The sequence below is a fragment of the Lutjanus erythropterus genome, chromosome 17 (genome assembly GCF_056507025.1).
Source record: "Lutjanus erythropterus isolate fLutEry1 chromosome 17, fLutEry1.hap2, whole genome shotgun sequence".
NCBI classification, from domain to species: Eukaryota; Metazoa; Chordata; class Actinopteri; order Lutjaniformes; family Lutjanidae; genus Lutjanus; species Lutjanus erythropterus.
In genome coordinates, this window is record NC_139333.1 from 7,921,168 (window position 1) to 7,934,957 (window position 13,790).

Consider the following 13,790-nt stretch of genomic DNA (forward strand, 5'->3'; position numbering starts at 1 on the left):
CGTGTGTAGGTGGGGTTGCCTTCATTTAAATAAAGTTCCGTCTTAATTTAGACATGGAAATGTTTCCCCCTCAAGGTGTGGCACCATAAATGCCTCTCCATCCTGGGCTCAGACAAGATATTAGTGCCAAAGTAAAGCAGAGAAAACATGCATTTAAAGCAGCAGAAGACATCTGTGTTTAGACAATGTATTGAACTATTTTAAGAATGCATTCATTGGACAAAAATACATTGATTAAGATCATGATTATCTGGACAAACCCTTCTTTTCTGGCATGTTTGCTGCTGCATTGCATCATCAAACCCCCCCCCCTGGTCTCTACTGCTATTTATCCATCTAGATAGTTTTGGCATTCAGCTTGTGGTGCGTTTGGTGTAAGAATTACTTTCTTTCTGTAGTAGAATCTACTGTAATTACTTCAGAATCTACTGGAACTACTTTCTTTCTACTAGAAAGAAGGTAGTTCTGACATGAAACTGCTCACAACAAGATTTGCGGATTGTCTTGAGTAAAAGGGTCATGATGTTTGGAATGAAATGCTTTGAATTTTTCAAATGTATTTTTGGGAGGGCTCTGATCACCACAAGCCGAATGCTATTTAGTCCCATTATATTAGAAAGATGGCAGACGTCTCTGTGGTCGATATCTCTAAATCTCTGTAACTCACACCAGAAAAGGCGAGCAGGAAAATATGTATTGTTTGGGGTGAACTGTCCCTTTAAAATAGCCTGGGTTTCACATTTTACCTCCCTGTCCCTCTGTCTCTTCTCAGACCCAGCCCGTTCCAAACCCCATGTCCTACTACATGCATCGCTCCCCGTGGTGGTTCCATCGCTTCGAGACGCTGTCCAACCACCTGATCGAGCTCGTCTTCCCGTTCTTCACCTTCTTGGGCAGGCAGATGTGCGCAGTCAACGGCGCAGTCCAGATCCTGTTTCAGGTAACACACACGCTTTTCTCCAAATCACAGGATCTGATGATCACAAATGCTGGTGGTGTTAATGGTGGCATCTTGTGAGTGAAGCCTGTATTTCTTCAGAGCCAGACTAGAATTTAGAGTTTCTCTCCTCTGGATGTTGTTTTCTCACCATGTGGTCTGGATGCTTCAAGTAATTTTGATGTCTTAGTTCTAGCTTTGGTTTTGGACCAATCATCATAGCATTATATTTTCTCACTTAGCTGTGGTCATGCAAATAGTTTTGGTTTTATTTACCCAGGCTTGATTTCCATCAACATCTTTTAGTTTTACACATGCTTGAGGTGTTTTTTTTTTCCTTTTTCAAAAGAGTCCCCTTTTCAGAATAAGTTCTCACTTAGCAAACATTCAAAGGTAAAATTTTGGTCCTTTTCATGTGGATGTCCAGCCAGTGTTGATGGTAAATGTTGTCAAGTGAAGCAATAAATTCCTCAATATGTGCTACATTGACCAAAAATTCTCTGCTCATGAAGCTGTGCAGCAGTGCCTTCATGTACCAGAATGCATTGTGGGCAAACTCCTGATACCCACACCCATGTTCTTGTGATATCACCACCCTAGTCTATAGCTATTACTTTTTTTTGCTATAGCATAGCTTTGGGTGACAAAAATACTCATCTAGGACGCACCCTGACCACACAGAGGCAGAGACTAGAAATCAAAGCTGAAATAGCCTGTAGTTCTACCTTTCATCCAATATCATCACTGGGTGGAAGGAAGAACAACAGCAACGACCGTCCCAAGAAAGAATAATTAAATTTTTCTCTCGTAGATGCCCAAGTTGACTGGTTTTGTTTCTTCTTTTTCTTCTTTTTTGAGGTTTGACGGTGGTTGGTAACTGACTTGTTTTCTTTCCTGTTTGCAACCTCTACTTCTTCTCCTCTCCATATTAATGTAGCCCATTCTGACGAAACTACGCCTTTTGTCCTAGTTTCATAGCTTGTAACCTAATTTTTTTCTTTTGGTGCGGCATTTCAAAAGTTCATTTCATGTTACAAAACTTAACATGATAATGCAGAGAAAGTAATTTGAGCATCATATTGGTTTGGAAGTAGAAATCTCAGACAGGGATATCTCGAAGCCTGGACAAATAAAACCAAAACTGCATAGGAAAGAACTAACTATTTAGTCTTATATCAGACTAGATCAGTAAATGTAAAGCCTGATCAAACTATGCAGCACAAATATTAGTTTGCCCCAAATGTTATTAGGCAGTTACAAGCAATTTAAGACATGGTCATTTTCAACATATTTCTCAACCCATAAAGCAGCACTCGATCCTGCAGTTTTTTTTGCCAGATAAATTGAGCGGTACATGGTTTCCACTGGACAGCAGCACAGCTATTGCAGTGTGGTAAAGACCGTCCATGTGAGTGAGGCAGGAGTTTAATTTTCTCTATTTAGCACAGAGCAGTCAGAACATTATTATTGCATTAAACATATTTAATGGCTGATTTAAGGGGATGTTTTATTACATTTATCTGTGTTTTATTGGATTATCTGTCACAGAACACTTAAATTCAATTTGTGCATCATGTGCAGTGCATGTCAGAACTCACGTTATATGTATATCAATTTACCCAGGCTCAAAATAAGTCGCTACTCCCTGTCCATGTGCTGGTTGAACTCTGTACTAGATTCAGTTTTCTATAAATATAAAGTTTTCTGTACCATCTGCGTGTCTTTTCTCTCTGTCTCTTGTGCTATAGGTGGTTCTCATAGTGAGTGGGAATCTCAGTTTCCTTAACTGGCTGACCATCGTTCCCAGTCTGGCCTGTTTTGACGATGCATCGCTGGGTTTCTTGTTCCACTCTGGAGGAGGAGCCAAGAAGGCAGTGCTTGAGATACAGAATGAGGCTGCAGCTGGACGCACCCCGAAACCCACCAGAGGTACTCAGTTTTAAGAGTCCAAGCAGAGGTGGAGACCCGAGTCACATGAGTTGGACTTGAGTCGGACTCAAGTCACAAATATGATGACTTTGGACCTCGACTTTAACACCAGTGATTCATGACTTCAGTTGGACTTTTGACTGAAAAAGATGTAAAGATCTTGAAGCCATTAAAAAGTGTTCCATTAATAAATTAATTTCCCCTCATTTCCTGAATCAGCTAACAAGAACTATCATCATTCTCATCCAGCTGACATTCAGTTCTTCATGGTTCTTTCTGCAATTTGATTAGATGCTATCAGAATTAACGTTACATTACTGAGCTCTAGTTGAAAAATGACGCTGTCAGCAAAAAAACAAATTGTAGAATGCAAAATACGGGCATTGAAAATTACAGATGGAGACACGACTTTATTTACATTTATTTATTTTACACTTTTACACATTTTTAACACAGTTATATAGTTTACATAACAGATAAATAAATTTTGAAATCAGTGAGGCTGGAATCTCACTGTTAAAATTCCGACTTGTTTAGGACTTGAAACTCAAAGTTCAGGACTTGGGACTTGTCAGTCTTCAAAGACTTGAAACTCGCTTGTGATTTTGTTTCACCTCTGAGTCCAGGGGTGAGACGCAAAGCATTTTAGCATTAAATGTAGCTCCTAGAGGCAGTCCAGAGGACTCCAGAAGTCATTATGTCACTGTTTTGTGAAGAAATAATGATAATGAACTTGTGAAACCATATTTTGAGGGCAGCCAGTTAAGGATTCAGTCGACTCACCAACAAGTCAAAACAATCAAGTGACAGCAGAGGTGACAGTTTGCACAAGGACTCTGGAAAAATACAGTTTTCAACATTAATGATTATAATTTTTTTTTTTTTTGGAATTAAAGTTAAATACAGAGAATGGATCCAGAGACTCTAGTGCAGACATTGGTATCACAAACAGTCAAGGCTAATGGGTACAACCGGCCCTGAGTAAGTAGTGTGTCTGGGCGTATTTGAAAGGGAATTATGGGAAGAAAAGGGATTAGCACTTGGACAGCTGAGTCGCTGGGAAAAGTATGACATATGGTTTATTGGAATTTAAAGCGATGTTGCTTACATTTTTACAATACAGACCAGTTCAAATGTGGTAAAAGCAGGAGTGGTCCCTCTCTAATTGGTCTCATTGGACCCATTAGTGTATTTGCTTTATTGTAGGATGTTGAATATAAAATCGGCTTCCACTTGCAGTGCGAGCATGTTTTAATCATTTGAACAGACCCAGAGCGTCGGCCCTGGTGTGAAAAGTTTTAGTTGGATTATGTTGATGTGTTTAACATGCGCGGGATAAGCAGGCAGACACAGGTAGGAAGGAACTGATGTGGAGTCAGCCAACATTTGTCAATACCAGCCGTCCCATGATCTAACAGGGCAAACCTTTTCCACTGAGGAAGTGTTAAAGTCATCACACACACATAGACACACTTAGAAACTTAACAGAACTAGTTCTGTACACTCACAAGACCCACTGAACATGTCGTCCTCCGCAAAGGCCAGACACCAACAAATATGTCACCTTGATTTGAGCTGTAATTACAGTTTTCCCCTGGACCACTCAGGGTCATTTTGACATCCTGGAATGGAGCTGGGAGATGCATAATTCCTTCAAAAGTCAACAAATTTTAGCAAAATAAACAAATGCTGAAGCAGCTCCTTTAGGCCAGACAGGAGCAATGAAACACTTTACTGCCTGCAGTTTCATCAAATTTGGCTAAATTCAGTGTCTAGATAGTTTTAGACCAAACTGTGTCCAATATCCAAATAATAGTTTTCTGTTGCTGTGCTGTTTGTCCTGCCGTCCCACTCTTTCTAATTTTGTGTGTTTATGAACTGTATGGAATGCAGGTATGACCATACGTCGGGTGGTGAACATTTCTTTGGGCGTTCTGATTGGCTGGCTGAGCGTTCCCGTGGTGCTGAACCTGTTGAGTTCCAGGCAGGTGATGAACACGTCCTTTGATCCACTGCGCATCGTCAACACCTATGGGGCCTTTGGCAGGTACGGTACTGTCAGGGCTCACTGGAGTATCTGTGGATCCTTAAAACATCTCAGAAACTGTTGAAATGTCGCCTACATTTAAAGGTGATATATACGACATTTGATCTTCAAAATTGCAATCTGGCATTTGTATAGTTGAAGCCTTTGGTCTTGTTTTACAAACTGGTCTGTGTAGCATCACCAAGGAGCGTACAGAGGTCATCTTCCAGGGCACTCTGAGCCAGGATCCCAAGGACCCTGAGGCGGTTTGGGAGGAGTACCAGTTCCTGTGTAAGCCAGGGGACATCTACCGACGACCGTGCCTCATATCACCGTACCACTACCGGCTGGACTGGCTCATGTGGTTTGCTGCCTTCCAGGTGAGATACAGAACAACGGCAGGACGTGACGTATGGAGTGAAGTGCACGACCAGCCTGGAAACACTGTCTTCAGGATAAATGTATTTTTGTGTGTCGAATCAGGATTTGTCTGATGTTGGCGCCAAAACTGCTTTTGTGTCCGTCACCAGTATCTGAAAGGGACAGTTCATTTTTGATTTTGGAGTGAACTGTCCCTGACGGTGTAGGATTTCATCGTATCACTTCAAATAATGTCAAGTTAACTGCATAAAACACAAATAGAAACATCAGTAAATTATGTAAGAATTGAGAGAATATCCACAGAAATCCCTTTTTTAGGACTTGTGAGCCAAAAATCAGTCTCGAGCTTCAGCTGTTCAGTTACTGTGTCCTGCCACTAGGCGGCAGCAGCTCAATTAATAAGATGACTTTTGGTCGTTCCCTGTCGTTGGCAAATCTTTTTGTCTCTGTGCATCTGTGTTTCTCTGTGCCTGGTTATCTCTCATTTGTCTTATTATCTGCATACCAGTCCCTTTTTACGCCTCACACATTCTTTTGCTTCTTTAGTCTGTATTATTTTGTCTCAAGAATCACATTTTTTCTCTGTATCTCTATGAATCCTCCACATTTACATCTCTGTCCCACCCTGTATCATTTTTGTCTCCTTTTCTTTCTCCCATTTCTAACAGCCTGTCTCCGTGTTTTCACACAGACCTACGAGCAGAGCGAGTGGGTGATCCACATAGCAGGACGTCTGCTGTCCAATGACAGCGCTGTCCTCTCCCTGCTCGACCACAACCCCTTCCAGGGCAGAGAGACTCCCAGGTAAACAGTCAAAGCAAAGATCTGAGCAGAGCATCTTAGTAAAATCCTGAATGAACTAGCATACAACACTTCATGTCTCAAACATTTCCTTCCTACCTTTTGCTGTCAGCTGGAATTTCCTGAAATAGCACATATTTCTCCTACTAATGACCCAGCTCTGATTACAGAAATATGACTGTCATGGCAGGGATCAATCCAATAATAACCCCATGATGAATTATTCTCTGTGTTACAGCCCCCTCTGGTGAAGCAATGAGCAGATTTTCATTTTCCAGAAATACAAAAACTGGAATATGAAGAGGCTGTGCACTGTCTCACAATACATTTGTGAGAAAAATCTGCACTTATAACAATAACATAACATAGTATAATAGAAAGATAAATATTATTTTATATGTGTATGATTTCACTGGCTCAGATCAGGGGCTTATGAAGTGATAACTCCTGACTAACTGACATATTTTATAGATATTTGATATTATAATCAAAGCAAAACAGTAACAGTACAGAACAACTGATACACTGTACATTTAACCCAAATACTGAACAGAATAACTTCAGGAAGTTTGTGCCTTGGATGAATTTTAAGCAGATTAGAGATCAGAGATGAGCTTGTCTGATATTTTTAGGAACTACAATACAGTTCTGTCTGTATTGTGTTAAAAAACAAACTATTTTCTATTTTGAAAATGAAGTGATTATTCTCTGACACTTGGCCGTTGCTCTATTAGCTCTTTGGTTGTTTTAACAGCCTATCTTTCTAATACAGGACAGGGCTGTTTGGCAGACATGGCTTGTGTTCAGGTCCTCACTGTACCTGTAAGCTTTGGCGACCCCTAGTGGAGGTTGGGACCCCTTGATTGGAAACCAGTGGTCTAGTTTAGTGCTGCCAACTTGACAACTTTGTTTTTGTTGACAGACCCACAAAAGAGAGTTTCCTAAATATAGTCATATGTTTGTAATTATTTGGCTGAAGATTTCTCTATCTACCTTTTTATAAGGCTTAAGGTGATCTTTTCCTTGCTTGTTGCAGCCAATACAAGCTTTACCTGTACGAAGACATTGCCAGTATGCAAATAAATGTCTGATGTCATTTGGCACCTTTGGAAGCCAGTGCTAGCTGCTCTCATTGGAAAAAAGTTGGCAACACTGGTCTGGATCTTATCTTGTATGCCCAGGAGGTGAACCAACACCTCTCCTGCTACAATTTATTCAGGAAATTTTCTAAATATTCTCCTGTCTATGTTGAAGACAGGCTGACATTTTTTTAGCAGGCCCACAGCACTCAGTGTCCCAAACAGTGAGTGAAGTGGCTGAGTTGTTTGCGCTCCAAGATGAGAGTGATGAGTAACAGTAAAAGTGGTCACACGTGATCAAGAGGAATGAAGTGCATCACTTCTGGCTGATTTTTGGCTTTTGAGACAAAATGCTGAGATTTGAAATGTCTTCGTTTCATGTGACTGCTCTCTTTCCGTCCCGTCCTCCTTCTCAGGTGGGTCCGAGGAGAACATTTCAGGTATAAGTTCAGCCAGCCGGGCAGCACCAGTGCAGCGCAGGGCAAGTGGTGGCTTAGAAAACGCATCGGAGCCTACTTCCCTCCCGTGGATCTGGAAGGACTTAGGGGCTACTTCCAGTCCAGAAACTGGCCCCACCCACACATACCACCAAACAGGAACTAATGCCTTTTGATACAACCTCTGACTCCAGCAGAGGACTTCAGAGTCATCTCAAAGTCCGTTTCTGTGTGATGCTGCTGCAGGTTACAAAAACCAAGGATGCCAAAAGGATTTTTTTTTTTACATTGCAAGGTTTCATTAAGAACTGCTTGATAAAAGCTGAAATCAAACATCCTGACATTTACTCACAAACAATGTGATGCTTGTCAAGGTTTCATGTAGGGATGTGTCTATGACATATCTCACAAATAATTACTGCTTGTTATGTCTCATAAAACAACCTCAGAGAAAGCCAATATTCAATGTGACTAATTTTTCAAAATTAAAAGTCCTTGTTTGTTCTTGCAGTGTCATTATTTGATAGGATATGCACATATAATGTGTTTTTAATTTAGGAATGCGGCTGTGTAATTCACACCTGGACCACATTAGTCTGTTGTTTGGACGTCGAGGCGCCAGTATGTCTCTGAAGATAAACCAGGCCTAACGCTGGCACCTGCATGCACACAAATCAAAGACACACATATAAAGTTAGAAATCAACCTGAAAACAAGGTCCACAGTCATGCACAAGTTTGAATCATGATGGAAAAGATGACTTACCTTGTGATTTTAACGCAAAGTTTGAGATGGTGTCTGACAGAGGAAAACCTGCGTTCAAACGTTGTCTTAGTGACGGCACTTCCTCCTGGAACTATTTGCATCTGCGTGTGAGTGAATCCTGACGGACATAAAGCACAAAGGTGAAGATTTTTATTTACAAGGAAATGCTCAAAAATCTGAACCAGGGATTACAATAAAAACAGCTGTCCCAGGTTGTATTTGTTTACTAGAGTCAAACGGGGTTCTGGCTTGCTTTTCTAGCAATCCTACGAGCAGTTCTCTCTGACATTTTTCTTGCTCTTCCAGACCTTATCTTGACCGTCTTGTTTTGCCCACAAACCAGAAAATATTCAACCTTTAAGAAGCTAAAATCTGAGAATTTTGACTATTTTATCATTGTAAAAAATGACTCAAAGTATTAATCGATCAGTTAATCCTGTCACAATCTTGTCACATGAAAAATAGGGTCAAACACGCTGTAAAATCTAATACTTGGGTAGTACTCAAAAACATGATGCAAACTCATTGCCTCAAAAAAATTAAGTGAAGTAAACTTGAGATTTTAAAGTAAAAACTTGTTTACTTTGAGTCCACTATACTTAGACTTATTTATTGAGTCTACAATAGTTGAACTAATTTAATTGAGTGCACACTAGTTAGACTAACTTGTGTATTTTAAGTTCACCATTTTAGACTAACTTGTTTACTTGAATGTGCAAAACTCTTATCAACGCTTCATGTATCTATGAACACACTGGACTCCTTGTTGACGTTGCTGTCCAGATAACTCGCTACATAAGGTAATACTATGAACTGAACACCCTTCATCCCCAAACCCTCACCCAGTTTCTCATCAGATCTACACCAATTTAGTTGCTGACCTTTTTTCTATCAGTGTAGCAAACACAAGAATCATAGTAATACACTGGCTGACAAGAATGGCCACCGCTGTTGAAACGACATCCACCCGCAACTGGGTGCGTCCAGGCGTTTAACAGTAAGGTAATGCTCGAGGAGGCGCAGTGATCTGCACGCCTAAATGTTGAAAAAAGCAGATCGTTCACCGGTCTCTTTGCTTAAAAGATGTCCACTGAAAATGTTCAAAAACAAGCCAAAGAAAACTGATAAGACCATTCATGTGTAAAATGCTGGTATGTACTTATTATTATACTTAGTTACATTTCACCACTGAATAAAGCACAACATCTCAGTACTTGTTTGTTTAAGTGAACTCAACTCAAGTACACTGAGTTTGGCAGCTTTTTCAACCCCAAAATTCAAGTAACTTATTTAAAATGAGTGTTAATATAAGTTAAAATAACATGCACGTGGAGTTTGGGCTTGTTTTTTCAGTGTTTTCTGTCATGATTATTTTCATTATTGATTGATCTGTCAACTGTTTTCTCCGTTATTATTAGTTATTTGGTCCATCAAATGTCAGTAAATGACATAGATAGAAAGTGAGTGGGTGAGAAAACTACCTCCAGTATCTTATTATACAACTTCGATAAAACTTCTTTACTTTTACCACTGAATGTATTTAACATAATAAGCTTATTTGATCATTGTCTGTCTGGATATATTTAACACATGATTTATTATTTTTAAGTGTATTAATTGTTAAATAAACAGTATAAGTCAGTGGTTCCCAAACTTTTTTCCTTTGAGCTCCCCTACTTTTATCTAAGGAAAGCTGAGCCCCCCATTATTATCATCATTAATCAATGAATCCCCAAATAGAAAATTAACTGATTATACATCTTTTAATTGACAAATTAATCAGTAGTCTAGAAATAGCAGTAATTGTGCCTCATTTGACTTTGTTTTATCAGGCGGAGCCTCTCATTGGATAAGGAAGCTTATCATATGAGTTTAACAAGAACTTGACTAAGAAATTTAAATAAGAAAAAATGAAACACCCCTTCTTATTAATTATTGATGATTAATCAGTTACTCAGTTGTTAGTATGTTCAACTATCAGATAAAGAAAATGCACAAAATTTGCAACCCTATAGGAAGCCAAGTCTACTTACAGCCAAGTGACACATTTTGAAACGTGAAACTTTATTTTCTTTCAATTTGTCACCCATCTGTATAATGCCATTGCAAAACATAAAAGAGAAATACTCATTTAGTGTGTCATTTACCAGAGCCCTAAGTTTCTGAAAAAGCTGGAAAATGTACCTTGAAAATGCCTGAAAAGTGCTTGAATTTGACTTTGGAAAAGGTGTACGAACTCTGAAATTGTGATTTTAGATGACATATATAAATCTGATTTTGTGACACACTGATGGTCCCCTAAGGGGGGCCCTCACCCCCAATTGGGAACCTATAATAGTATAAGCTATCTGAAATAACTGGAAAATGACTTGTGGCTGTGTCATTTCTCACAGAATTATTGCTCATAATCAGATTTTGGTATCTTTTGGGTTTTGATGCCTTACAGGCTACTGTTTATATCTCCGAAATGTCCTCTCAAATAGATTTTTCTCATTAACACGTCTTACACCAACCAATCTAACTAAAAGTCGCCACTAGATGGTGCTGTTCTACAGGTAAATTTATGCCATCCGGGCATAGTGGTAACTCACTCTCACAGATCCATCACCTCGGCAGCATATTCCTCAAAGTTAACCAACCTAAATTCAGATGTGTACGCCCTACAGATATGTTTCAGAACTGTCATCCTCTGCTGAGCCAAAAACATCATTTTTTTTAGGTTTTGTTATTGTGCCAGAGGAATTCAAAAACACAACGACAAAGACTGATCAGTGTGGCTATACACTTAGCTGGCCTCCAAAATCGTTCTCTGTCAGGAACAACACTTTTTTTTCCCCCAAATAATATGTCTGCAAATTGAATTGTAGCACATTTTGATTCTTTTTTTTCTACACAAGTGAACAAGATCTTCTTTGACAACTGCATGTCTTTAATTGAACCTGTTTTTGCCTTTGGATTCTGCAGATCTGATGAACGCAGTTTTCAAAGGGCTGCTTGAAACACCTATTCGGTACGTGCAGTGCATCTTAAACATGCATTATTCTAGCTGTTGTCCAGTTCCTTTCATGTCTCCTGTGCCGCAGATCATGTAGCACTGACAGAGTGAGACAGCAGATGGAAAAACATTCAGCAAAGTCATTGTTGTTGGGTCTAAAATCCAGAAGCTGCTGTGTGAGTGTCAATACAACCGACCATCTGTCTCTACTGATAATAAAAAATGAACCGAGTGATTTGTTTCTGTTAGTCTGACACAATGGACCTGTCTTTTTGAGGAATGAGCAGTCACACTATCTTTGTAAGCTAAATAAAAAGGAGAGGTAAGTTTACTGTGTTGTTTGTGTTACTGCACCACTCTTACATGTGGTTAATTTACAATTTGCCCTTCCTGTGTCCCACCCCTTTTCGTTCAACTTTCTCCTTTCCTGTAATTTGATCTACTATGTGCTAGGCTTGTGGCTTGTGGTTTGTGGGACTTATGCAGTGTGGACAACCATGGCTCTGGCATGTCACCAAGACATGTTTCAGGTCCACCAAAAAAATCCTTATCAGTGTAGCTCTACTATTTAGTACTATGTAGTTCTGAGTCTTTTCACGTTTTCAGCAACTATGATCCAACGTGTTTAGAAGAAAAACACCCTTTTGCCTTTACACTGACTTTAAGGTCCCATTTCATTTAGTGTTGCGGAGACAGCAGTGCTCAACAGCAGCACCCTGACTCTGTTTGACCTGAATGGAATGGAACCTTGATTAATATCATTGGTAACACTGGTGTTTAAAGCGATAGTTCACCAAAAAATGAACACTCAATATCTACTCACCCCTGTGCTGATGTGAGGATCGGTGAAGATCTCCAGTTCACAAAACACTCCCGGAGCTTCAGCGGGAAAACAGAGTTGCACCCAAATGCAGTACAATTGAAGTGAACAGTGACCAGTTTTAAAATGTAAACACAAAAAACCCACAGAATGTCTCATAATGTCGCCAATGTCAAAATGGCTGCTGTGATAAAGGTCTTCTGTCAAGTTGGCTTACTTAAGAGTGGCCAGATTTAAGAATGATGAATTAACCTTTGATACAAACGAGGTCTAGTCGTAAATCATTCCTCAATGCATTGGTTCATGCACATTTTACTGTCTACTCATGATTATTTCTTAATGTCTTGTTTATTATTCAATGTTTAACTCATTGAGGTCATAAAAATGTACTTTGGGTGATATGAAGTGACAAATGACTCAATGGGTAAATAAACAGCTCAACATCCAATCAGTGTTGCTGTAGGTAGAAACTCTGTTACAACATCAGTGCTGGATGAGTGTGTGTGCTCCTCCTGTTCTTTTCGGCTCATTGGTTTTGACGATGCACCACTCGCACAGCATGGGCGTTTTTAATAGTCTCCTCATCAAACGTATCTGCATCCTGTTTGTTGTGTTCCCCGCCTTCACACTGCAAATAAATTTCCCTGCGGAATCGCTTTCGCAGCTTTTCTTGCAGCTTTATGTGACTTTGATGGTTAACTTACAGATTGTCCGCTGGATCACATGGCCATCCATTTTTTGTCTGTGCTCGGGTTGTGTAACAGACAGCAGGGACATGTGTCTGTCTCATATCTGCAGCTCCAGTTTGGCATTTTCCCTGTTGTCCTCTGATATAATATTAAAGTGGTGGGCGGCAGCGATGCTCAAAGACTGGTTATGGCCAAAAGGGCTGTGGGTTGTCGGTTTGATTCTTCTGCTGAGAAAGTTTGGGCAGTAGAAGTGAGTGAATCACACCACAGATGTCAAGACACACCGCTGGCTACTTACTGGTTGTACTGGGCAGCTCTCAGATGTGAAACTTTCTAACAAAAGTAGAGTGTTGGAGAAGACGCTCAGCAAATATTCCCAAAAAGAAACAGGCTACAACAGGGCAAATAGCCTACAGTCCACATCTCAACAAGTGAATCACCAGTGCAGTGGAGAGATCATCCTTTGTTCATGGTTATGTAAACTGCTTCATGGAGTGTGAATCGTCACAGTGGACACTGAAAAATGAGTGAATGCTTGCTGAAAGGTATAGAGCTCTATTGAAAATAGAAAATAGAGAGTGGAGACTTTTTCCTCAAACAGTTTTAGCTTCATGGGCAGGAATTATTGTATGTATATAAAAAAAATAAGCAAATATGAATGACCAATGAAAAATTAGGGCGAAAATAGAAATGTAAAAGCCTAAATGAAAGCGAGAATTTTTTTTTTATTAATTTGTGAGCATAACATCCATGCTGTCAACCCAACTGTAGGTCAACCCAGAATGCATCATTCACTTAAAGGTACGATGTGGAGTTTTCAGAAATCCTTTGCTATTAGTGACACTGTTGTCAGGATCCTGTCACTCGCAATTGTGCATGTGATTGATTAGCATCATACTTATAGATGTGATAAGTGACTGTGATTCCAGTG

At 39.8% G+C, this 13,790-nt stretch overlaps 1 protein-coding gene across 1 annotated transcript in view; it reads left to right on the plus strand.

Annotated features, from left to right (window-relative positions):
* Nucleotides 1-8,094, plus strand: part of lmf1 (lipase maturation factor 1) — a 28,039-nt gene extending 19,945 nt beyond the window's left edge. The window contains exons 6-11 of the mRNA XM_084741481.1: nt 773-940; nt 2,686-2,866; nt 4,760-4,913; nt 5,089-5,272; nt 5,965-6,077; nt 7,570-8,094. Coding sequence (XP_084597607.1) covers nt 773-940; nt 2,686-2,866; nt 4,760-4,913; nt 5,089-5,272; nt 5,965-6,077; nt 7,570-7,756 — 987 coding nt within the window. The 3' untranslated portion in view covers nt 7,757-8,094. The remainder of the gene's footprint in view (nt 1-772; nt 941-2,685; nt 2,867-4,759; nt 4,914-5,088; nt 5,273-5,964; nt 6,078-7,569) is intronic.
* Nucleotides 8,095-13,790: the final 5,696 nt, after the last annotated feature.